At 42.4% G+C, this 22,499-nt stretch overlaps 2 protein-coding genes across 3 annotated transcripts in view; one reads left to right on the forward strand and one right to left on the reverse strand.

The window, feature by feature from the left end:
• LOC126354056 (serine/threonine-protein kinase Nek8) overlaps positions 1 to 7,906 on the reverse strand; it is a 305,150-nt gene extending 297,244 nt beyond the window's left edge. Inside the window, exon 1 of the mRNA XM_050003414.1 lies at positions 7,829 to 7,906. The gene's annotated coding sequence lies outside the window, so the exon portion shown is untranslated. The remainder of the gene's footprint in view (positions 1 to 7,828) is intronic.
• Positions 7,907 to 13,252: 5,346 nt separating this feature from the next.
• The window catches only part of LOC126354057 (uncharacterized), a 45,890-nt gene continuing 36,643 nt past the window's right edge, over positions 13,253 to 22,499 (forward strand). The window contains exons 1-2 of one of the 2 annotated variants that reach the window (XM_050003415.1): positions 13,253 to 13,565; positions 22,210 to 22,459. In XM_050003415.1, the coding sequence (XP_049859372.1) occupies positions 22,307 to 22,459 (153 nt within the window). In that variant the 5' untranslated portion in view covers positions 13,253 to 13,565; positions 22,210 to 22,306. Of the gene's footprint in view, positions 13,566 to 13,676; positions 13,891 to 22,209; positions 22,460 to 22,499 lie in introns of those variants that run through there. The other variant, XM_050003416.1, reaches the window with a different exon arrangement.

Here is a 22,499-nt window from a genome sequence, read left to right on the forward strand (position 1 = left end):
TAATATTTCGGCTGTATAACGTTCAGCCGAAATATTAGAAGAAGAATGAGAATTCTTGAGCTGCACACCCGAAACTTAATGGAATACTCTGATTATTGTTTGACTTGAGCTGTGGCCTTAATTTCACATCAGTTTCATTGTTACAAATAAGTACCACACGTGAACATGAACGTCGCTTTGAAGCGCTTTTAAGAAACATTGTTACTTGCATGCGTCATTTCCTTCACAGCAAGTTGTCAGAATGTAGTGCAATCTGCACATATTGTCAGGACTGCCGATGTTTCCCGCGGTCACCGTAGTGCTTCCACATGGTCCGCCACGCTAGCCTCTAACACGACTCAAGAAAAACTGGACAAACTTTATAACCTTCTACCTATTTCTAACTATCGAAATAAATTTCAGAACGCAAACTAGTAACCAACTGTGGCGATGACTGAAGAGCTCTATCGCCAAATTAAACGATAAATCCCCAAGTCCAGCGTGTCGCGGGTTTGTCAGCAATAATTAGGCCTAATTATAACTTCTCTAGAGATTAAATATATTTAATTATGCACTGAGCCAGTTTCCTTTGGTGACAAGAATACTGGTAGCGCTGTTTCCTTAATAGGCCTACTGAAATTTAGAAACTTGCTATTTCCATTAAAATGGCGTTGGCAACAAAACTGATGGCCGTAGTTTTCGTTTGTTATCGTCAGCTTGCTGGTGTTTTACAAGCAGTGTGTTTCGGATATAAGAGCTGTGCTTATTTTAATTAATTCAGTTAACATTAGGAGTGACAGAAGTGTGCAAGTTGTAGTTTTTGCGAAAATGAGGCTTCTTTGCTTTTGCAAGTACTATAGGTATCTGTGAATCTGTTAGAAAATACTGTTTATATTGTTTTTAATCTGAGATAGGTTACAAATATTTCAAAAATAATTTATTACTACTATTTTCTCCATTATTTAAACTTTTCCTTATTTGTGCAAACATATTTAGTAGGTATTTTAATTATATATTTCCAGGATAGTGTTGGGTTATGCATATAAATCTGGTGCATACAAGTGATAAGAAAAACGTTAGAGCTGTGAATAATTAGTGAAAGAGCTAGAGAAAACAAAACGACTTTTTTTACCGAAAGATAATCCAGTGTCGTATGTAAGTAATCCTTCGGCGTTAGCAGAAGCAGAGATTTGTTCTGAGCAGAAACCTAAACTAACAGCATCTGATGTAGGCATTGAGCTGCCTGAGGAAGAAGAGGTTAGCGAACAAAAGTCTGACTCTGATGATGTAGTGACTGTGGCTGGAATCCAAGTGATGCTGGGCAATGGCCATATCCATTTAGAGACAAAATTATTAGAAAGGGTTTTTCAAATATTTACCTTCGCGTAGTCCAACAATTTATAGACAAAGAAAGTAGGAAATTAACCAAAGGTCACTTGTATTCCAAATGCTCTGGCACCAGATTTGAATTAAAAAGAAATTGGTTAGTGCGGAGTGACAGCCAGTTAAAAGCTCTTCTGTTGACCCTGTTTACTAGTGCAGAATGATCACAACACGCCTGTTTCATCTAGGTTGACTGCACGAAAGCAACTGATCGCGAGAATAGTTTGTCGCGCAAAAATAATTATTTAGCATACACAGATTATGAACAAAGGCAAGTGGATAACAGTGTGCGTTCCACGTTCCAGAAGATGTTACTGTCTTTTTAACCTCACGAAATTTGCGTTTTAGGTAAAGTAGTCAGCAATTAGGGGGCCAGATAATGTTATTTTCTTGGGGTTTGCTGAGTTATTGGCTAAGTATGGCCCATTTTTAAGAAGGGATACCATTAATATCAAACTCTGTCAGGAGAAACATGAAAAGATAGCGCACTATTTATTTTGGAGAACACAGAAAGAGTTCCCATGTTTGTGTAGAGATAATATATTCAAGAAAATTTTAGAATCAAGGTAAGAAGTTCTGTTTTTTTATTCATTTATTTGCGATGCTAATCTTGATTAGTCTAAAATCAAACAGAACATTCTGATTTTCAGGTATTTTTTCATAAAAAAGAAAATAAATGGAAAATGAATGAGAGGTTTCTGCAATATTTTGATTTGCAGAAAAATATAGATGGTGCAATTACTAATGCTACTATTAGTGTATTTAACAAGCATGAAATCGTTTATTGTCGTCGTCAGTGCTTTGTGTAATGGTTCAAATACGACAAGGTAAATAAAAGGTGTGTAGTCAAAAATTAGAGACACTTATCCGGTGGCAACATTTTCTCATCCTGCAGTTCATACTCTGAATTTAGTAGGACTACATGGTATGAGAAACAACAAAGTACGTACATTCTTGAACCGTCTAAACCAGCTGTACAATATTTCAGTGGAAGCTCGCAGAGATCAGATGGGTTATTAATAAACACTGGCGATCGATCTCTTCAGGGCCTATCTAAAAAACTGGATGGAGCGCAAGAATTGAAGCAGCGAAGCCTAAGGCAGAACACTTATCAGAAGTAATAAAATCTTTGAAATACACAAAAAGTCAGAGCAGTTTGTCTTAAGAAGGGGTAGCATAAGTAAATGTGCTGATCAATTATTTCTCCAAGTTTGAAACAATAAGCCTCTTGAATGTTTGGAGGGACGTTTTGGACCATATAAATGTAAGAAGCTTTATTCCGCAGTCAAAAGATATTTCCCCAGATACTGAAATGAAAAAATCGATGCTCTTACAGTTACCGAAGATAAGGACGTGAGAGCTCTCTGGCCTCAATCTTTAAGCAGAGCTAAATACTGGCTACTGAATTAGGACCGAACAGTTATTTTTCCAAAAAAGAGAGGAAGGGAAAGGAAGATTTCCTTTGATAAATCTGATTCGGGTAGTTGTGGAGCACTTAACACACTCTCAGATGAATTTGAGGACAACAGTTTCAAAAAGAAGTTTTTGCCATAATCAAAGACAAAATTGTTTCTCTTTTGTGTTCTCACTATGAAGAAACAACAATCATTTTTGCAACGTTTGAAGCGATTGCCAGAATAAATACAATTTATAAACTAATTAGAACGTATCTTGATGGTCTGGGTGATCATCTCACCAAAGAAATACAAAAGTTTAAAAGTCAGTGAGCGCAGCTTCCTCTCGGATTTGACAATGACAACAGAAGACAAAGGACTTTAATTTTTTCTAAATGTAATTTATAAGTTGATGCTATAACCTGTGTTTCCTGAACTTTGCATTGCAGCCAGGATTTTCAGTGTCATATCAGTGACTGTTACTATGGGTGAAAGAGGATTTAGTAAATTAGCGTTGATCAAACCTACTGACAGCCGACAGTAGGAAATAAAGTTCAAGATACTTGGCATACGATTTGTATTAATGTGTGAAAAAGCTCTGTGCTTCATAAATTATTATGACGACAATTAGAGATACATGTTTGTAGTATATCAATTTCTTATCTAACAGATTTTGCTATTAAATGACCCTGGAAAGTGCAAGTGTTAGTGTGGGTAACCTACATTCAGCGACATGGGTCAATGACCTTGAATGCATGGTGTCATCAAGCCACACTTCCTCCTCACTTGCTCTCTCACTCTGGCTCTCCCCTTCCCCCTTCCCCCTTCCCCCTCCAGACAATCACTTTGTAGTACTAAAATGAAACAACCAATCACCATCCAAGATGGTGAAACTAGCTCAGTTGGGCTAGTGGGAAATTTAAAATACTTCTCCCCTACGTTCACACAGTCAAAAATAGAAGAAGATGGGACATGCTCAATTGTGCTCTATGTTCCCACACCCAGTCCCTGCTCTCTCCAACCAATTATCGTGAAGTATAAATGGCACAAAGCTGCATTATTTCATTTGAAAATGAAAGATAATTATGTACACTTACTTACCTTTAGCGTGTCATAAAGTGATATAATTGTCAAAGATATGTATTATTTACATAAAAATGTGTACGCATACATATCTCTGGCATCACACAAAAACGACTTGAGGTCAAATATGAGGGATTACATACATGACTATCAGGCTGCCTTAGTGGAACGCTACAGTATAAGATTACAGCAGAGATGTAAATAACAGCATAAATCCAAGTAGGAACACTGATAGGGAGAAAAATGTACACACATACGGACAGGACATCGCTAAATTACACTGTAAAAAATTCCCCCCATCCATCTGTGCTGCTACCAACACCACCATTGTGATAGGAATATGAAAGGTACGCATTTTATTTTAAATAAATAAAATGCGAAGAGAAGTCCTGTGATCATGCACACCTGTGCCACTGCCGCTGCTTCCTCTACTGCGATGTGCTCCTTTCTGGATCCGCTATACTTCTGTTGGTTGAGCCAGTGGAGCCGGCCGGGGTGGCTGAGCGGTTCTAGGCGCTACAGTCTATAACCGCGCGACCGCTACGGTCGCAGGTTCGAATCTTGCCTCGGGCATGGGTGTGTGTTATGTCCTTACGTTCGTTGGGTTTAAGTAGTTCTAAGTTCTAGGGGACTGATGACCTTAGAAGTTAGTCCCATAGTGGTCAGAGCCATTTGAACCATTTTTTTTGAGCCAGTGGTCCGTCGTAGCGCTGATACTGTCGATATGGCTCATACTGCTACGAACTTGTGTGTGTGGACAACTATATAAAACAATAACCCACACCTTGACAACTGCAAGAACAGTGGTCCTCTCTCTCAAGTTAACATACCGGTTAGTTCAGGAACCAGCCAGAGACACTAGTCTTAAGACACGCACCCTGCAAATTTTATATAACTTGTCTCGTAGTCATTTACTATAAATGATAAAACTCATCTGTTACTAGCCCCAAGTAAGGGAAAGATGTATTTACATTTCGTTGTGCTACTACCATCATTTAACATTTGTTCCTGTTCCATTTGTGAATGGAGCGTGGAAACATTATCTGTTGGTAACACCCATATAACTCTATTCTCCCACTGTCGTCATTTCATGAGATGCGTGTTGGAGGAAATAAATTCACTGAGGTGACAAGAGTCATGGGATATCTCCTAATATGGTGTCAGGCCGCCCTTTGCCGTACACAGTGCAGCAACTCGAAGTGGTGTGGACTCAACAAGTCGTTGGAAATCCTCAGCAGAAATATTGAGCTATTCTGCCTCTATAACCATCTACAATTGAGAAAGTGTTGCCAGTGCAGGATTTTGTCTAAGAACTGACCTCTCAATTATGTCTCATAAATGTTCAATGGGATTCACGTCGGAATTTGTACGGGCGCTGATAACAGCGCACTTGAACGCCCCACAAACCAAACATCATCATCGTCATCATCTTATTCACCTCCTAGCCACGATCTGTTAAGGTACTTTTATCAATGTAAGTGTCTTTGAATGAGAATAATCACTAGTTTCTGTTCAAACATTAAGAAATGGTTCAAATGGCTCTGAGCACTATGGGACTTAACATCTGTGGTCACCAGTCCCCTAGAACTTAGAACTACTTAAACCTAATTAACCTAAGGACATCACACACATCCATGCCCGTGGCGGGATTCGAACCTGCGACCATAGCGGTCTCGCGGTTCCAGACTGAAGCGCCTAGAACCGCTGGTCCACTCCGGCTGGCTCAAACATTAAGTCATATTCTTTTACTTTCTACCACTAATATCCTTCGTGTGTTAGTTATAAGTTTTACAGTGGGAGTGCGGGTGGGTCTGATAGTATAAAGGCGAATAACCGGCTGGGGCGATGTCTGTTTAGCCATCATTAGGACTGGAATGAGATTTTCACTCTGCAGCGCAGTGTGCGCTGATATGAAACTTCCTGTCAGATTAAAAGTGTGTGCCCGACCGAGACTCGAACTCGGGACCTTTGCCTTTCGCGGGCAAGGTAGGAGACGAGGTACTGGCAGAAGTAAAGCTGTGAGTAGCGGGCGTGAGTCGTGCTTCGGTAGCTCAGATGGCAGAGCACTTGCCCGTGAAAGGCAAAGGTCCCGAGTTCGAGTCTCGGTCGGGAACACAGTTTTAATCTGCCAGGAAGTTTCATATCATTAGGACTGTCTCTCTGACATCGCTACGAATTGTTGTAACTGTTCGAGTCTTCCTTCGATTTAATTATAGGAAGTCCGATTTGCTAATGTGAAAAACATTGGCACACTTGAGACATTCGAAGCTGACACAGTCGCGCAAATAAGAAACCAAACTAGTTATTCCATAAGCACATACTGTTTCCCGCACACTGAAATTTATTATTCATCGTCAGTGTAATTCTCTAGTAGAGTTAAACTGGCAACCGCTCACACGGCTAATAAAATAGATCTTTAATATGTTATGTGTGTAATTTTATTTCAGAACATGTGTCTTTAATGATGGTTTCTTTTTTCATTCATGTCAATGACACGTAGTGCATGTTAATTTTGAAAGCAGTTCTATGTGACTAAATGTCTCGAAAGTCACGCAAACTTAATATAGCTAAAGTGTCCTACGATGAATCTCTAGCGGGCAATTTATTACTGTGATGTACTGTTATATTTTATAAATATTGTAAATAATGACGTCTTATTGTACCAGTTTTGACAGTTCTGAGTTAAAATTACAACCTTACTGTTAAAAATTTAAAATATAAATTTACTGGCGCCGAAAGCTATTATTCACACAAGAGATATTTCTAGTTTCCGGTGCTATGTTTTATTCGTGTATCAATGATATTAATCGCATTCAAGATCTGCTTATCGTTAATTTGATACGTTCGTTAACGGTACATCAATTAATCGTTCTAGCACTCTCCAGTGCGGTCTTAAACAGACCAGTCTGCTGCCGAAAATCAGCAGTACTAACATCGAAGCAAGCATTACAAGTTGTAGCTGTAGCTGTAATAAGTGACAGCTGAACTGTTAACTTGCCGTAAGAAACAGCAGTCGTTTTATGTGCTGTTCTTGACACTTAACTTCATTTTTCAGTCTCGATGTCTTCCTGTATGATTCGCTGTTTACGTTTTCACTTCTGTCAGAGCTCAGAGTTTCAGTTCAGAGTATCAAATTCGTATACTGACTGACCTTAATTAACTGTTATTTCTTGTGTCGCAATGACAAAAATTGTGTTTCCCATCAGGAATTGAATTTATGCAGTGACTACTCTGCATTGCATACGGCCACGCGTACACAGCTTTCTTTGTATTTTATTCGAAACATTCTTAGGACTGTAGCAGAGATCAATCACATAAATTTCTGTGCCTTCAACGGGTCGATTTGGAGGCTAAATGTAGAACAGTTAAAAACTGTTTGCATTAACTGCAAGTTATTTGTGATGACGTTGTCGGCAGCAACCTACTGGTTGTCAGAGGGCCATTTGCGCAAAATATCTACACAGTTACATTTTCCACTTTTAAAAATGAATGTAATACATAAACTGCTTAACCGGATCGTTGGGCAGCGAGTCCGTATAACTACGTAGTCTTTCGCGTGGAGTTGAGCTATATGTGTTCAAAGATTCACTGCGCTTTCGAGGTCGATGGTCACATAGCGTCGAAGAACATGAAACTTCTGAAGATGTTCGGTGTAACTTCAGGTCAATAAGCTGGGATGAAATGGAGCCATATCAGACCAGTATAAACATTAAACACAACACATTAACGGCACCAGTCATTAAGGCCTAAGTCCACAAATTACGGAAACATTGTGAAACTTTAGGGAGCCCACGCAAGGATAGAAGGAGCAAATCTGGTGACAGAGGGAGCCTTGCGACTGGCTGATGGATATTCAGCGCTTCACAGATCATTACTTGACACTTTCTTAGTATATGTATGTCACTTTAAAATGTCCCTTCAACTAATTCCTCAAACAACTCTAAGAAAACGTTCCAATCTACACACAATCAGTATAGAGCTGTACTTACAATCACGACGTTCGGAGGAGACGTTCGAGGTGCTCAGCTGGACGGGCGACTAGAATGCGCAGAGCCGCGTCGGCACGCACCAGCAGGCGAAAGCGGCCACCGCCAGGGCCAGCCGATCGATTTCTGTCGCGTCGTCAACACAGTCGGTCACCACAGCGACAACTGCGGCTCGCCAGCCCACATAGTACATCCTCATTCACGTTTTCTTTAGCCATTTACACTGTAAAGGTCGCAGGCTAAACAATGCTGTGCAAGCATGCATCAGACGGCTAGTTGGACGATATTTCTGAACCTATCAGGGCAGAGCAGCATATCTTCCGTTAAGTCTATTACAATTTTGAAGAAACAAATTATAATATTTAAAATATATGTAAAACTTTATTCTCTGTATCCACTTCATTACTGTTCCATATTCATTATTTCATGGAGTGCATCGATCCAACAGGTCTTACACATGTCACTACTATCGATCAAACATACTAGCTACAGTCGTAATGTATTAATCATCACCTGTAAACAAGTCAAGCTGTCACCATGATGACCGTGTTCTTCCTTACATATTCAACTTTCAGCGCGATACATACTGACGGAAAAAATTAGTACATCTGGAAAGACGACATCGATTTTGATCCGATGACGGAGTATGTCACCTGGAGGACAGTAGATGTACTGATAATAGTTTCACCGTCGTCCACCAACAGATAGCGTTGTCGTATAGCTGTCACAGCACCATCTGTGTCTACCCTTTAACAAGGAATGCCCACAGCCAGACGGAAGCGCAAAAGTATGAAGCAAACAGGCAGCCGTACCACGGAGGTGCAGTCCCGCTTCCTACAGCCAACTGAGCGGTTTTAAAGGGGTCAAATTGTGGCCTTCCGAGTGACGGGATAATCCTCCCGGAGAACTGCACTCACAAGTTGGGCGTGCTGCGTCAGTTTTGCAACGACGCTGGTATCAGTGGTCACGTTAACATCTTCACACCCATTGACAACTTTCTAAACGTCCACATAGAGCAGACGCTGGCCAGGTTCGTCGTATTCTAAGGGCAGGAATGACAGATCGTACAGCTCCCACAGCACAGATAAGAGGGCTTGTGAGCGCAGACGCATCAGCACGAACTGTTGCGGACCGGTTATGAGCGCACACACCTCTAGCCCATCTTACACTCTCGCCATAGCATCGACGTGTACAGCTCCACTGGTGTCGTCATAGGATCACTTGGAAGATGGAATGACGCGCCGTGGTCTTCAGCGATGAAATCAAATTCTAAGTGCACGCAAGTGATGGTCGATAGGATTGAACTCTCGTCCTTCCGAATGCGAGTCCAGTATGGTAACCACAGCGCCACCCCGATCGGTGATGGTCCACTGTAATGTGCGAGCCATCTTCAGTGTGAAAATTTACTTCCTCTCTCCCCGTATCATTCCACAGAGGTGGAGAGTTCGCTGCTAACGGGATCTTTCGGGTAGAAGGGCGTGAGGAGGCGGGGGACTTAGTGTGTGGAACTTTACACCTGTCTCTGTCAGAGATCTAAATATGTAATTGTGAGCATCTGACCTATCAGACAGAATTAAGGTTGCATGGCCTAAGGATTTTGTTCTGGATATTTTAGCCCCTTCTTATTGGTGCTTTGCTTAGCTGTTGAAGACGTTGGTAAGGTTGTACTTTTGCTTCATTTTTTGACCTGCTACGGGCGTGCGTTACACTTCTCAGCAATGCAGCCCACCACCACTTTTGTTTCTTTCCGAGCCGTACGGATTCGTAGTACATTTAAAGGCGCAGATATTCGAGTTTCCTCGAACTGTCATTGTCTGACTGCAAGTATTGGTCTTCGATTCAGGCTACTTCATTACTGAGACGAATGATATTAGAGTAAGAAATGCGTTGGGTAACTTCGATTTTCTGTGTCCTTTTCCCTTCTATGAAGACTGAACATCCTCTACTTCACTGGATGTTGTTGTGTGGATTCAGACACATAGACGGAGCCATGCATGAGGTATTAATATTGTGAGCAGCCTAACGGCATCAACCAAAGGGCGCTCCTATTTGCATCCCATGGTTGTGCGCCCAACATGTTCGCATTTAAAGCACTGCGTTGATTACGATGTATAAGGCTCATCCCTCAGACAGTTGACATTTGCTACAATGTACGCGGTTAATTCAAGTATAATAATTGTCAGACACAAGACTGACAGGAAGTGCAAAATGGCTAAGCAGGAATGGCTAGAGGACAAATGTAAGGATACAGAAGCAGATATCACTAGGAGAAAGATAGATACCGCCTTATGGAAAATTAAGGAGGCCTCTGGAGAAAAGAAAAGTAGATGTATGAATATCAAGAGCTCAGATGGAAAACTAGTCCTAACCAAACAAGTAAACGCTGAAAGGTGGAATGAGTATATAGAGGGTCTATAAAAGGGAATTGTACTTAGAGCAGTGTTAAAGAAGTGGAAAAGGCCATGGATGAAGATGAGATGGGAAGTATGACACTGCGAGAAGAATTCGACGGAGCACTGAGACACCTAAGTCGAAACAATGTCCCGTAAGTAGACGACATTCCACCAGAACTATTGATGGCCTTGGACGAGATACTCATGACAAAACTCTTAGATCTAACGTGCAAGATATATGAGACAGGTAATATATCATCAGACTTCAAGAAGAATATAATAATTCCAATTCCAAAGAAAGCAGATGTTGACATGTGGGAATATTACCAGACTATCAGTTTAATAAGTTAAGGTTACAACATTCTAAAAACAGTTGTGTAGAGAAGAATGGAAGAACTGGTAGAAGCCGACTTCGGGGAAGATCAGTTAAGAGTAATGTAGGAACAATCGAAGTAATGTTGACCCTACGACGTATCTAAGAAGAGAGGTTAAGGAAAGACAAAACTGAATTTATAGCATTTGTAGATTTACAACTTGTACAGAAACCAGACGGGAGCTGTAGAAGTCGAGGGACAAGAAAGGGAAGCAGTGACTGAGACAGGGTTGTACCTTATCCACCATGTTATTCAATCTGTACATTGAGCAAACAGTAAAGGAGACCAAAGAAAATTATGGAGTAGGAGTCCAGGGAGACGAAATAAAATTGGCAGCACGGGACTTAGAAAAACAGCTGAGCGGAATGGCACTGAACATAAACAAAAGCAAAACAAGGATAATGGCATAGAATTATACCAGGTGATGTTGAGGGAATTATATTAGAATATAAAATATTTAAATTAGTATATGCGCATCGCTATTTGGGTAGAGTAGTGTGGAGAGCTGCATCAAACCAGTCTTCAGACTGAAGACCACAACACCGTTCTCAGAGTAAAAACCACTGCCTTTTCAAGATCACCATTTACTCTTTGACTTCAATGAAAACTTTGTCTTCCCACTCTGTCGTAATTATTTGGTTTTCAGGTGCTTTATGTAGCTGCAGCTGATTACCCCTTTAATATAACTTAGAGTGGTGCGTAGCCTTCTTCTTACTGTATTTTATAGCCTCACGTGTAACGATAGCAGCGGTACCAGCGGTGTTCGTGCTGTTTGCGATAAAAACGCAGTCATGTACGGTTCAAATGGCTCTGAGCACTATGGGACTTAACATCTGAGGCCATCAGTCCCCTAGAAGTTAGAACTACTTAAACCTAACTAACCCAAGGACATCACACACATCCATGCCCGAGGCAGGATTCGAACCTGCAACCGTAGCGGTCGCGCGGTTCCAGACCGAAGCGCCTAGAACAGCTGGGCTACAGCGGCCGGCCGCAGTCACATATAATATAATGGATAGTCATAATATTGGCTTGGTGCATAACTTCGTAGCGTGTTTCCAAAAGTTTAATAAATACAACAGATAAACATAACAGAGACTTTAGTCATCAGTAACATATTGTCCTTCACTATTTACAGCAGTGTTCCAATCCTTTCCGATTTCGCGATTGTGGAAAGCAAGTGGTTTTGAGTCGAAGAACTCGTCGAGCCACATTTGGAGTGCATTTTTATCCGAGAAGAATGTTCCTTATAGGTTTTTCCACAAAGAGCGATGAAGGTGAACACTTGAGAGCGCAAGATCATGTGAATAAGGTGGGTGCAGAAAGAATTCCCAACCCAACTCCAGTATAGCGTTTTTGTGAGTCTAGCAGTATCTGGGCGGGCGTTATCATGGAGTAGCATCGTTTCACGTAGTTTTCCTGGTCGTTTTTCTTGGACTGCATCTGCAAGACGCCGTAGTTGCTAACAGATTAGATTACATTAGTACTTGTTCCATAGATCAAGAATACGACACTTCGTAATGAAGTGGAACGTGTCAGGTGTGTGGTAACAGTGTCAGCAGTGATGGTAACACTTCCGGGATGCAATTAGTAGTACACCACACTGCCGCTGTCCCTCTAGACAAATAACATTATCTCTTGTGCACGCGCTCACGTCATTTTATGGCTGCTTTGTTTGGGCTCAACCATTCCTTTCTTCTCCTTACGTTAGCATAAAGACATTATTTCTCGTCACCAGTAACGATACAGGATAGGAATGGTCGGTGTTGTTCAAGAGCCAGTTGACGACGAAGAAGCAGAGATAAACATATGGGCCACCCAGTGATTTTTGTGATTTTGGCTTAGAGCATGAGGTACCCACATACTCGATTTTTGAACATTCCTCACTGCATGCAAATGTGACACGATGGTGGGATGATCACAATTCATCGCATTTGCCAGTTTTCGAGTACAGTGACGTGGATTAAATCGTCTAAACGATCTTCGTCAAATCCAGAAAGTCTTCCAGAATGTGGAGAGTCAAAATGGTTCAAATGGCTCTGAGCACTATGGGACTTAACACCTGAGGCCATCAGTCCCTTAGAACTTAGAACTACTTAAACTTAACTAACCTAAGGACATCACACTCATCCATGCCCGAGGCAGGATTCGAAGCTGCGATCGTAGCGGTCGCGCGGTTCCAGACTGTAGCGCCTAGAACCGCTCGGCCACCCCGGCCGCCGTGGAGAGTTACGAATATCAAAACGACCCTCCTTAAAACCAGAAAACCAATTTCGTGCAGTGCTCTGTCCAGTGGCATTAACCTCACACACGCCGTAAATATTATTGACTGTCTCCACTGCTGCCCCCCCCCCTCCCCCTCCCTCTACTGAACTCAAACAAACGAATATGCCGGATATGTTCTGGTTTCTCCACTTGGCACTCCATTTTCTAGCGTCCACGGCTCCACTCACTATCCCCAGATGAGAAAGTGGGAATATGTAAACTCAAATAGCAATAGTGAACTATAAAATACAAAATGACGATCAATAAATAAGCACATAGAAAAAGGAATACCAACACCAAAACAAAAGCGCTACAAACTTGCGCACCGTCCTATTAAAACGAGCTTTCGTTCTACGCCTTTCTTGTTTTGTAAAGCGCAGCTGGTGACAGGTCACTGTGAGAGGGTTCATTGCTGAGGAGACGGCGTGTGAGTGGCGGCTGGGTAGCCGCCGGATGCAGCTCGTCAACGCAGCTGGCGGCGGCAAATCGGCCCAATTGGCGGTGGCCGAATGCCGCTGCCGCTGCCGCTGCCGCTGTCGCCCCGAGCCACGCCTGCTGCCGTCACTCCGTCCCCGGCAGTTGAGCCACCTCCGCCTCTGCGTCCGCTAGCACCGCTACTGCCGCCGCCGTTGCGCGTGAGGTCATCACGTTCCGTTCACGTGAAACCCAAGGATTCCTCTCTCGATCGGAATTCGAGTAAGGTCCAAGGTACGCGTCAAGTTTTTTAAGAAATACATGACAAGTACTGTACTGCTGAAACCAGTGGTTGCTAAAAGGCGCGCTATGTCTTCGTAACCAAATATTTCTTTTTTCTCAAAAGATCTGTCTCTATCTGTCAACAAAAGGAAAACAACGAAAACGTTGAAACAATGCTAGTACGGATACTGCAAGGAATATACAGGAGTCTTTTTTTGGTGACAGATTTGTTTAATGCTGCGTTTCGATATAATGATCGTCAGATAATCCTCTGAGTAACGGATTCATGTAATTTGAAGCTGAAGACAAGTTTGTCATCCAATAATGTAACTTCAAGGTACGTGACTCTATGTTACTTGTAGATGCTGTTCATATTTTGATTATCTCATGACGATTATATTGAAAATCGTCATCAAACAAATCAACCACTACAAGACCTGCAACTCCTGTAAATTTTTGTAGTGACCATATTGGCATTGTTTCAATGTTTAAAAATGTTCAAAATTGGGCGCATACCTCTTTCTTACAGTCGACCAAAATATTATACCAATACTGAAATTTTCACGAGATGTGAAGTCTTAGCGACACTGTATTATCTCCTTTCTTTATTTCACCTAGTTTATTACTCCACTGATAGAGGTGAATTTTAGGATGTCGCGGTGAATTGTTCTTTCCTGCGAGTGTAAGATTGTGTATTTTAGGTAAAAAAAGCGAATTCTTTTTTCGACTTTGTCCTGTTTTGGGCGAGTGAACTTTGCCCAACATTTTTCCAGTGAGTAGATTCTGTTCCTCATATGTGATTTTCGAAGGTTAGCTATACACTGTCTACAGGTGCATCATCTTTACTGTCACCTCAAAAAGTTTTTCTATTAACAGTTTCTTTACGTGTGTAAATATATGGAAGTTCAAGTGTCAGAGCTTAAGAATACACTGAATGAACCAAAAATTAATTCTTTAATCTTCTTTTGAAGCATGGATTTTTAGTATCTTTTAATCTACCTGATTCTGATGACTTGCTTACTATTCGGTTGCATTTGTTGTATTTTATACAAGGTACTCAATAAAAAGACTCCTTTTTGAGTCTCAGAAAATACTGGCTTTTACTTTAGCTTTTTTGATGCAGAGCCACTGACTTCCGCCTACTGCATTGATTTCTGCTTCATATGTGGCGTTGAATGGTTCATTCGTATCTCATTCAAATTCCACGGATAAAATCCGTTGGTTCAAAAAAATAGTTCAAATGGCTCTGAGCACTATGGGACTTAACATCTATGGTCATCAGTCCCCTAGAACTCAGAACTAGTTAAACCTAACAAACCTAAGGACATCACACAACACCCAGTCATCACAAGGCAGAGAAAAAGTTGGATTCTTTTAAACTTTCCCAACATTATGCAGAAGTTAGATATCCCATCATTAAATAAATGTTGCTCTATCATGCACAAAATTTCTCAAAGTCAATATTTTGTATAAAATTTACTGTCTACCTCTTTTCTAGCGTGTATACGGACGTACGGGGTCGTCTGCTTTCATGATTTGACAATTATTCATTTATTTTCAACTTTTGTGGTCTGATGCCCTCGCTGCCACCACGTCATCAGTTAACCAACGGAGGAAAATCGTGTGCGCAGTCTGTCTGTGAATCTTACAATCTTTCTCCCGTGTGTTACCGTATTTCAAATTTCTGTGTGTCGTATTTCTCTTAAGGAGACAGGAGATTTGAGATTACCCCATAATTTGTCTAAACGATCGTGGAAAACTGCCTAAAAACCGCAGTCATTGCCAGGCTGGGCAGTGCACCAGAGCAGCTGTCGTTTTCTACTGCACGGATTCGACACGTGTCTGGCTTACATCCTATCCTTGACGCTAACACATTGCAAGTTAAATTACAAAAGTTGATTCTTAATACTTGGTGACTAGTTGAAGCCTAAGCTCATTATCAAATCATCCACTAAAATATAAAACAATTACTTATACTCAATCTATGACAACTTACTTGGTTCCTTCTGACACATTTCAGTATCTGTGTTTTTTGAAAAGATGGAAACATTCATATGATCTACAGTCCCTTGCATATCATTGGTGCTTTGCTATTTTATTCTTTCTGGTAATCTAATGCCTAACCTAAAAGCACATACAGAACCAGATATTAAGTGTCTCAGTGTTTGAAATTATTAAAATATTTAATAAATGAACTAATTAAAAATTTATTGAAATTTCAATGTTAGTACTTTGTGCATTTATACATTCGTTTTCTTTTGCTAGGATATTTACTTTTAAATAAATTTTATTTTTAATGTGTTATTAACATAAAATACAGGGTGTCCGAAAAGTCTTTCCCTGATTACATAAATTGATAACTCAGGCTAGAAGTAAGATAAAAATATGAAACTGGTATCTAATTGTTTATAAACTATCAAAATTTTTTTTTCACAAATCAGTAAACTTCCACATGAGCACCCTTGGTAGCACATACCACACAAAAAGAAGTCTAATGGGGTTATGTCAGGAGAGCGTGGAGGCCAAACCGTTGGCCCATCTCGCGCAATAGCGCGCACCAAACATTCACCTTTGGACTGCCTCTGGTGCACTTCATAACCTCGCCAGGGCGTTGTGAACCCCAAATGCGCACATTCACTACTCCGCTGACAAAAAAGTTCGCTTCGTCGGAAAAGGCAATTCGTCTGAGATAACCATCATCGTCCTCAATACGTGATAGCATTTCGACCGCAAAGTCATATCGACGTGTACTGTCATTGGGCAACAAGGCCTGAACCATTTGCACTTCGTATGCTCGAAACAATAAAGTTTGTGTAAGGTCATGTGTTGTGATGTTGGCTTATGTGTGGACGGAAATTGAATATCCCCTAGATGTGCTACGTGCTACCAAGGGTGCTCATGTGGAAGCTTACTGATGTATGAAAAAAACTTTGAAAGTTTGTAAACAATTAGACACCAGTTTCATACACTCCTGGAAATGGAAAAAAGAACACATTGACACCGGTGTGTCAGACCCACCATACTTGCTCCAGACACTGCGAGAGGGCTGTACAAGCAATGATCACACGCACGGCACAGCAGACACACCAGGAACCGCGGTGTTGGCCGTCGAATGGCGCTAGCTACGCAGCATTTGTGCACCGCCGCCGTCAGTGTCAGCCAGTTTGTCGTGGCATACGGAGCTCCATTGCAGTCTTGAACACTGGTAGCATGCCGCGACAGCGTGGACGTGAACCGTATGTGCAGTTGACGGACTTTGAGCGAGGGCGTATAGTGGGCATGCGGGAGGCCGGGTGGACGTACCGCCGAATTGCTCAACACGTGGGTCGTGAGGTCTCCACAGTAAATCGATGTTGTCGCCAGTGGTCGGCGGAAGGTGCACGTGCCCGTCGACCTGGGACCGGACCGCAGCGACGCACGGATGCACGCCAAGACCGTAGGATCTGAAGCTGGGCTACGGTCCCACACACCGTTAGGCCGTCTTCCGCTTACGCCCCAACATCGTGCAGCCCGCCTCCAGTGGTGTCGCGACAGGCATGAATGGAGGGACGAATGGAGACGTGTCGTCTTCAGCGATGAGAGTCACTTCTGCCTTGGTGCCACTGATGGTCGTATGCGTGTTTGGCGCCGTGCAGGTGAGCGCCACAATCAGGACTGCATACGTCCGAGCCACACAGGGCCAACACCCGGCATTATGGTGTGGGGAGCGATCTCCTACACTGGCCGTACACCTCTGGTGATCGTCGAGGGGACCCTGAATAGTGCACGGTACATTCAAACCGTCATCGAACCCATCGTTCTACCATTCCTAGACCGGCAAGGGAACTTGTTGTTCCAACAGGACAATGCACGACCGCATGTATCCCGTGCCACCCAACGTGCTCTAGAAGGTGTAAGTCAACTACCCTGGCCAGCAAGATCTCCGGATCTGTCCCCCATTGAGCATGTTTGGGACTGGATGAAGCGTCGTCTCACGCGGACTGCACGTCCAGCACGAACGCTGGTTCAACTGAGGCACCAGGTGGAAATGGCACGGCAAGCCGTTCCACAGGACTACATCCAGCATCTCTACGATCGTCTCGATGGGAGAATAGCAGCCTGCATTGCTGCGAAGGGTGGATATACACTGTACTAGTGCCGACATTGTGCATGCTCTGTTGCCTGTGTCTATGTGCCTGTGGTTCTGTCAGTGTGATCATGTGATGTATCTGACCGCAGGAATGTGTCAATAAAGTTTCCCCTTCCTGGGGCAATGAATTCACGGTGTTCTTATTTCAATTTCCAGGAGTGTATTTGTATCTTACTTCTAGCCTGAGTTATCAATTTATGGAATCAGGGAAAGATTTTTCGGACACCCTTTATTTTGATCTTTTCGTGCCATTAGCACTGTCAGGTAGTCTTCACTTCTTTAAAATTATTTAATATTCCAGTTCTCTGCATCATTTTAAAACCATCAGTAAATCTCTTTGTTCTGCTGCTGTGCCTGGACTGAAATACAGTCCAAGACACAAAAAACAATGCACTACGAAAGAGCTATGCGAATGGTACAGAAATCGGTAGTTGTGATGCGCATGCACAGAAAAAAGATAGGAATTTAAGATAAATTGGATGATTTATTCAAGAGAAAGAGCTTCACAAATTGAGCAAGTTAGTAACACGTTGGTCCACCTCTGGCTCTTATGCAAGCAGTTGTTTGGCTTGGCACGATTGACAGAGTTGTTTAATGTCCTAGTGAGTGGTATCGTGCCAAATTCTGTCCAATTGGTGCTTTACACCGTCAAAATCTCGAGCTGGTTGGAGGGTCCTTCCCATAATGCTTCAAATGTTGTCAACTGGCGAGAGATCCAGCAACGTTACTTGCCATGTTAGGGATTGGCAAGCACGAAGAGAAGTAGTATAAACTCCCGTCGTGCGCGAAAAGGCATCGTCTTGCTGAAATATAAGCGCACGGTGGCTTACTATGAACGTCAACAAAATGGGGCGCTAGTCATCGAGGCTCAGTTCGAAGTGGGACTCATCAGTGAAAGCAATACTATTCCAGTCAATGAGATTCCAGGCCGAAGACATGTTTGAAAACACTCCAGACAGCAGATCGGTATCAACATGTCTGTCGCCACTTTATTTTATAGCAGGCCCCTTTGTTTGTCATCTGTGGCGACCTTTCAGCACAGCAGTACATCGACAATATTCTACATCTGTTTTTATTACCTGCATGTCAGACCATCCAGGGCTTACGTTTCAGCAAGATAATCCCTGCCCGCACATGGTGAGAGCATGCACTGCCTGTCTTCGTACTTTCCAAATGCTGACTTGGTCCTCAACGTCGCAGGCTCTTTCTGCAATTGAGAACTTATAGGAAAGGTCCTTCAACCATCTCGGGATTTTGACGATCTTACGCTTCAATTGAACAGAATTTGGTACGATATCCCTGAAGTATCCCGGAGTTCATCAAACAACTCTATCATCAATGCCAAGCCGAATAGCTGCTTGCCTCAGAGGCAGACCAACGCGTTATGACCGGTCAATTTGTGAAGCTCTTACTCTGGAATAAACTATGTAATTCTTCTGAAATTTTAATCATTTGTTTGTCTGTACATATACAAAACATCAATCGATTGCCACCCCATGCGAATAGTCCCTTCCGGGTAGGTCATTTTTTTGTTGCATTCGGATAATTCCTTCGTGGTGCGCCATTTGTTTTTATCTTTGAGTGTGTATTAGACGAGAAGTTAGCCATACAATAGGATGAAACTTAGCTGAATTTTGACTAGCACACATTATTATATTTTGATTAATAGATGTCACTACAATTTTGCTACGCACTTTTTCAAAGAATTTGTACCATGACTCATGTTCCATTTTAATGATTTTAATTTTAAAGAGGGAACAAAATTTAATTGTTTTCTCCTCCGTTTTATTTAATTCTGATTTAAATTCTAAAATATTGTTCATATATTATTAAAAGCAATGTAACAGAAACTGTAGTCAATTTCATACACCTTTACTAGATCGAGTAGAATTCCAATTTTACACACTGGTGTCAAAACTTACGGAAGAAAGTAACTTTCACAATATGTGTCAGTTCCAAGTAACATAGCTCGATAAAATATGGACAACACGTAGAACGAAGTGCTACAGTATTGTATAGATCCCTACATTGATGTTATAAGCATCTTCTTGCTTCCCACGGTTGAAGAACAATTCGGGGGCGGCGATTGCATCTTTCAACACCATCGAGCACCTGTTCATAATGCACAGCCTGTGGTGGAGTGGTTACATGACAATAACATCCCTGTAATGGACTGGCCTGCACAGAGTCCTGTCCTGAATGCTGTCGAACACCTTTGAGATGTTTTGGAACACCAACTTTGTGCCAGGCCTCACTGACTGACATCGATACCTCTCCTCAGTGCAATACTCCATGAAGAATGGGCTACCATTTCCCAAGAAACCTTTCAGCACCTGATTGAATGTATGCCTGCGAGAGTAAAAGCTCCCATGAAGTATGGGCTGCCATTCCCCAAGAAACCCTCCAGCACCTGATTGAATGTATGCCTGCGAGAGTGTAAGCTGTCATCAAGGCTAAGGATGGGCCAACAACATATTGAATTCCAGCATAACCGATGACAGCACCAGGAACTTGTAAATCATTTTCAGCCAGGTGTCCAGAAACTTTTGATCACATAGTGTATGTCCAAACGTCAACATAATCATTGTTACAAATTTGTAAAGTCCTGAAAATTTATGTGAGGACAATTTTTATACAAGTCTGATGGGAGATGAAGAAGCTTGCACAGGATAGAGTAGCATGGAGGGCTGCATCAAACCAGTCTCAGGGCTGAAGACAACAACAACATGAGATTTGTGTTATTATGAAACTTATCACGCAACTGCCTGTCACACTGCACGTGTATAACTTCTAACTATGCCTAGACATCCTGCACTGATGTGCATCAAGGTCATAATGATGCTTTTCATTGATTTAAAATGAGCCACTCTCCATTTTAAGCACGTCAAGGTATAAGTATGTGCACCTGTGTCTCAGGCTACAATGACCCTAACACTTCGTCATTCCGCTGAAGACAGTGCAGTTTGTATTTCCCTGTGCTACATAATGACATCTGGACACCCCGCTTTACTGTGAGTGCTCACTTCACATGCGGCGAACAACCCCAAACACTTGTGCTCACTTAGCAGCTTTGTCAACAGACCAATTGTAAAGTATCCTTGCGTATAAATCCAACAGACCTATTGTAGAGTATCCTTGCGTATAAATCCATGTTTCAAGTTTTTCTTCGTTCATTGTGTGAAAGAAATACGCAGTGAGACGAACAGAAATGAGACTTTTATTCAGAAACAATAATTATACTGTAGTCAGTATTTATGATGGTGAGTGGACATTACAAAAGACAGGATAAGGTTATTAATAGAGTTTGTGATCACCGTGGAGAGCAATGAATGCTCTGCAACGTATTCTCATGCTGGCCAAAAGGTTGGTAAAGGGTTCTTGTTAGGGCATTCCATTACTCCACCAGTGCGGTTGACAGCTGCTGGATGCCCTTTGTTGGTGCGTGTGAACGTGCTACAACACGGTCCTTAAAGCATCCGACACACGCTAGGTGTGATTTAAGTCGGAGGAACTTACAGACCGGTCCATTCGTCGAGTATCCTCTCGTTCAAAGAGGTCCCCCACCTGTACGCACGATACCGTTATGCATTGTCGTCAATAGAAATGAAGTCAGGCCTAGTCCAACCCTGAAAAGACGCACTTGGAAAAGGTGTACACGTCGCAATAGCGTTGACTATTGAGTGTACCGTTTCAAAAATTTGGAAGTAAGTATGCCCATGCAACAATATGCCTCCCCATACCATAACAACTGGACCACCAAAACGATCATGTTGACAATGTTCTTCGGTGCATTCATATGGCCACAGGTGGGAAGACGTAATGTACCTAGGAAAATTTTCGAAGCTCAGAGTGATGCACTCAGGCTCCATCACCTGTAACGATCATCACCTGTAACGATCTTCGACAGATAGGTCTTTCCATGGATCTCATACAGCTCCAACATTTCAGATGGGACGGTTTTTGTTTGAATCGTATGGTCTGTTTTGAGTATTCGAGGTATCTTGAACACCCTTTTGCATATTCAAGAGTTCCAATTATAGTATACTATTCCAACGTTCGCCGATAGTTTTAAGGGTAATTGTCCAGTGGTGATGCGTTGGTTTGCACAAATAATGGCATTCACACGATTTGTCATGTTTGAAACAGCAGCTGTGACGGGATGTTCTGAACGTGGCCGTCAAGAAGCTCAGTTTCTGCCATTCCTGCCGCTATAACTCTCTTTACCCATCGCACAACAGCACTACAGTCAACTGCACCAACAGCGCAGCAAGAATATAATTACAGTATGTTGTTTGCAAAACAGTATCTTGCACATATGTCGTTTTGTTTTTCCGGTGTGGCTCTGCCACCTGTTGGAGACTAAAAGGACGTTTTCCTATGTTTTTTTTAACAGCTGTAAAAATTAGTTAAAGTTCTTAATGAATATTACAGAAGTTTCAATCAGTCAGGGATTCTTTGCACATCATTTATGAAAAATTACGGAAAGTAATTAAGTAAATTAAGTGTAGCGTTTCTTGATGTCGGCAGCACGTTCCTCGGTGCAAGAAGACGGCGTGATCTCCAGCAGCGCGCAGCTCGCGTTCCCGTGCCTTGCGGCGTCGCCCGTGCTGGTAGGTGGAGCAGCATGTGGAGCAGCCTGCCGGCGCCGCTGCTGCTGCTGCTCGCCCTCTGCCTGTCATCGGCCGCACCGGGCGCCTGGCTGCTGGCCAGCCCCGAGCCGGCCTCCGTCTGGATGCGAGAGCTCGTCTCCCCTGCCACGGATCTCAACCTCGAAAAGGTATGCCCCAGGTACCCTCCGATGGCCTCTCTTGCAGCCA

The sequence above is a fragment of the Schistocerca gregaria genome, chromosome 3 (genome assembly GCF_023897955.1).
Source record: "Schistocerca gregaria isolate iqSchGreg1 chromosome 3, iqSchGreg1.2, whole genome shotgun sequence".
Lineage (NCBI taxonomy): Eukaryota > Metazoa > Arthropoda > Insecta > Orthoptera > Acrididae > Schistocerca > Schistocerca gregaria.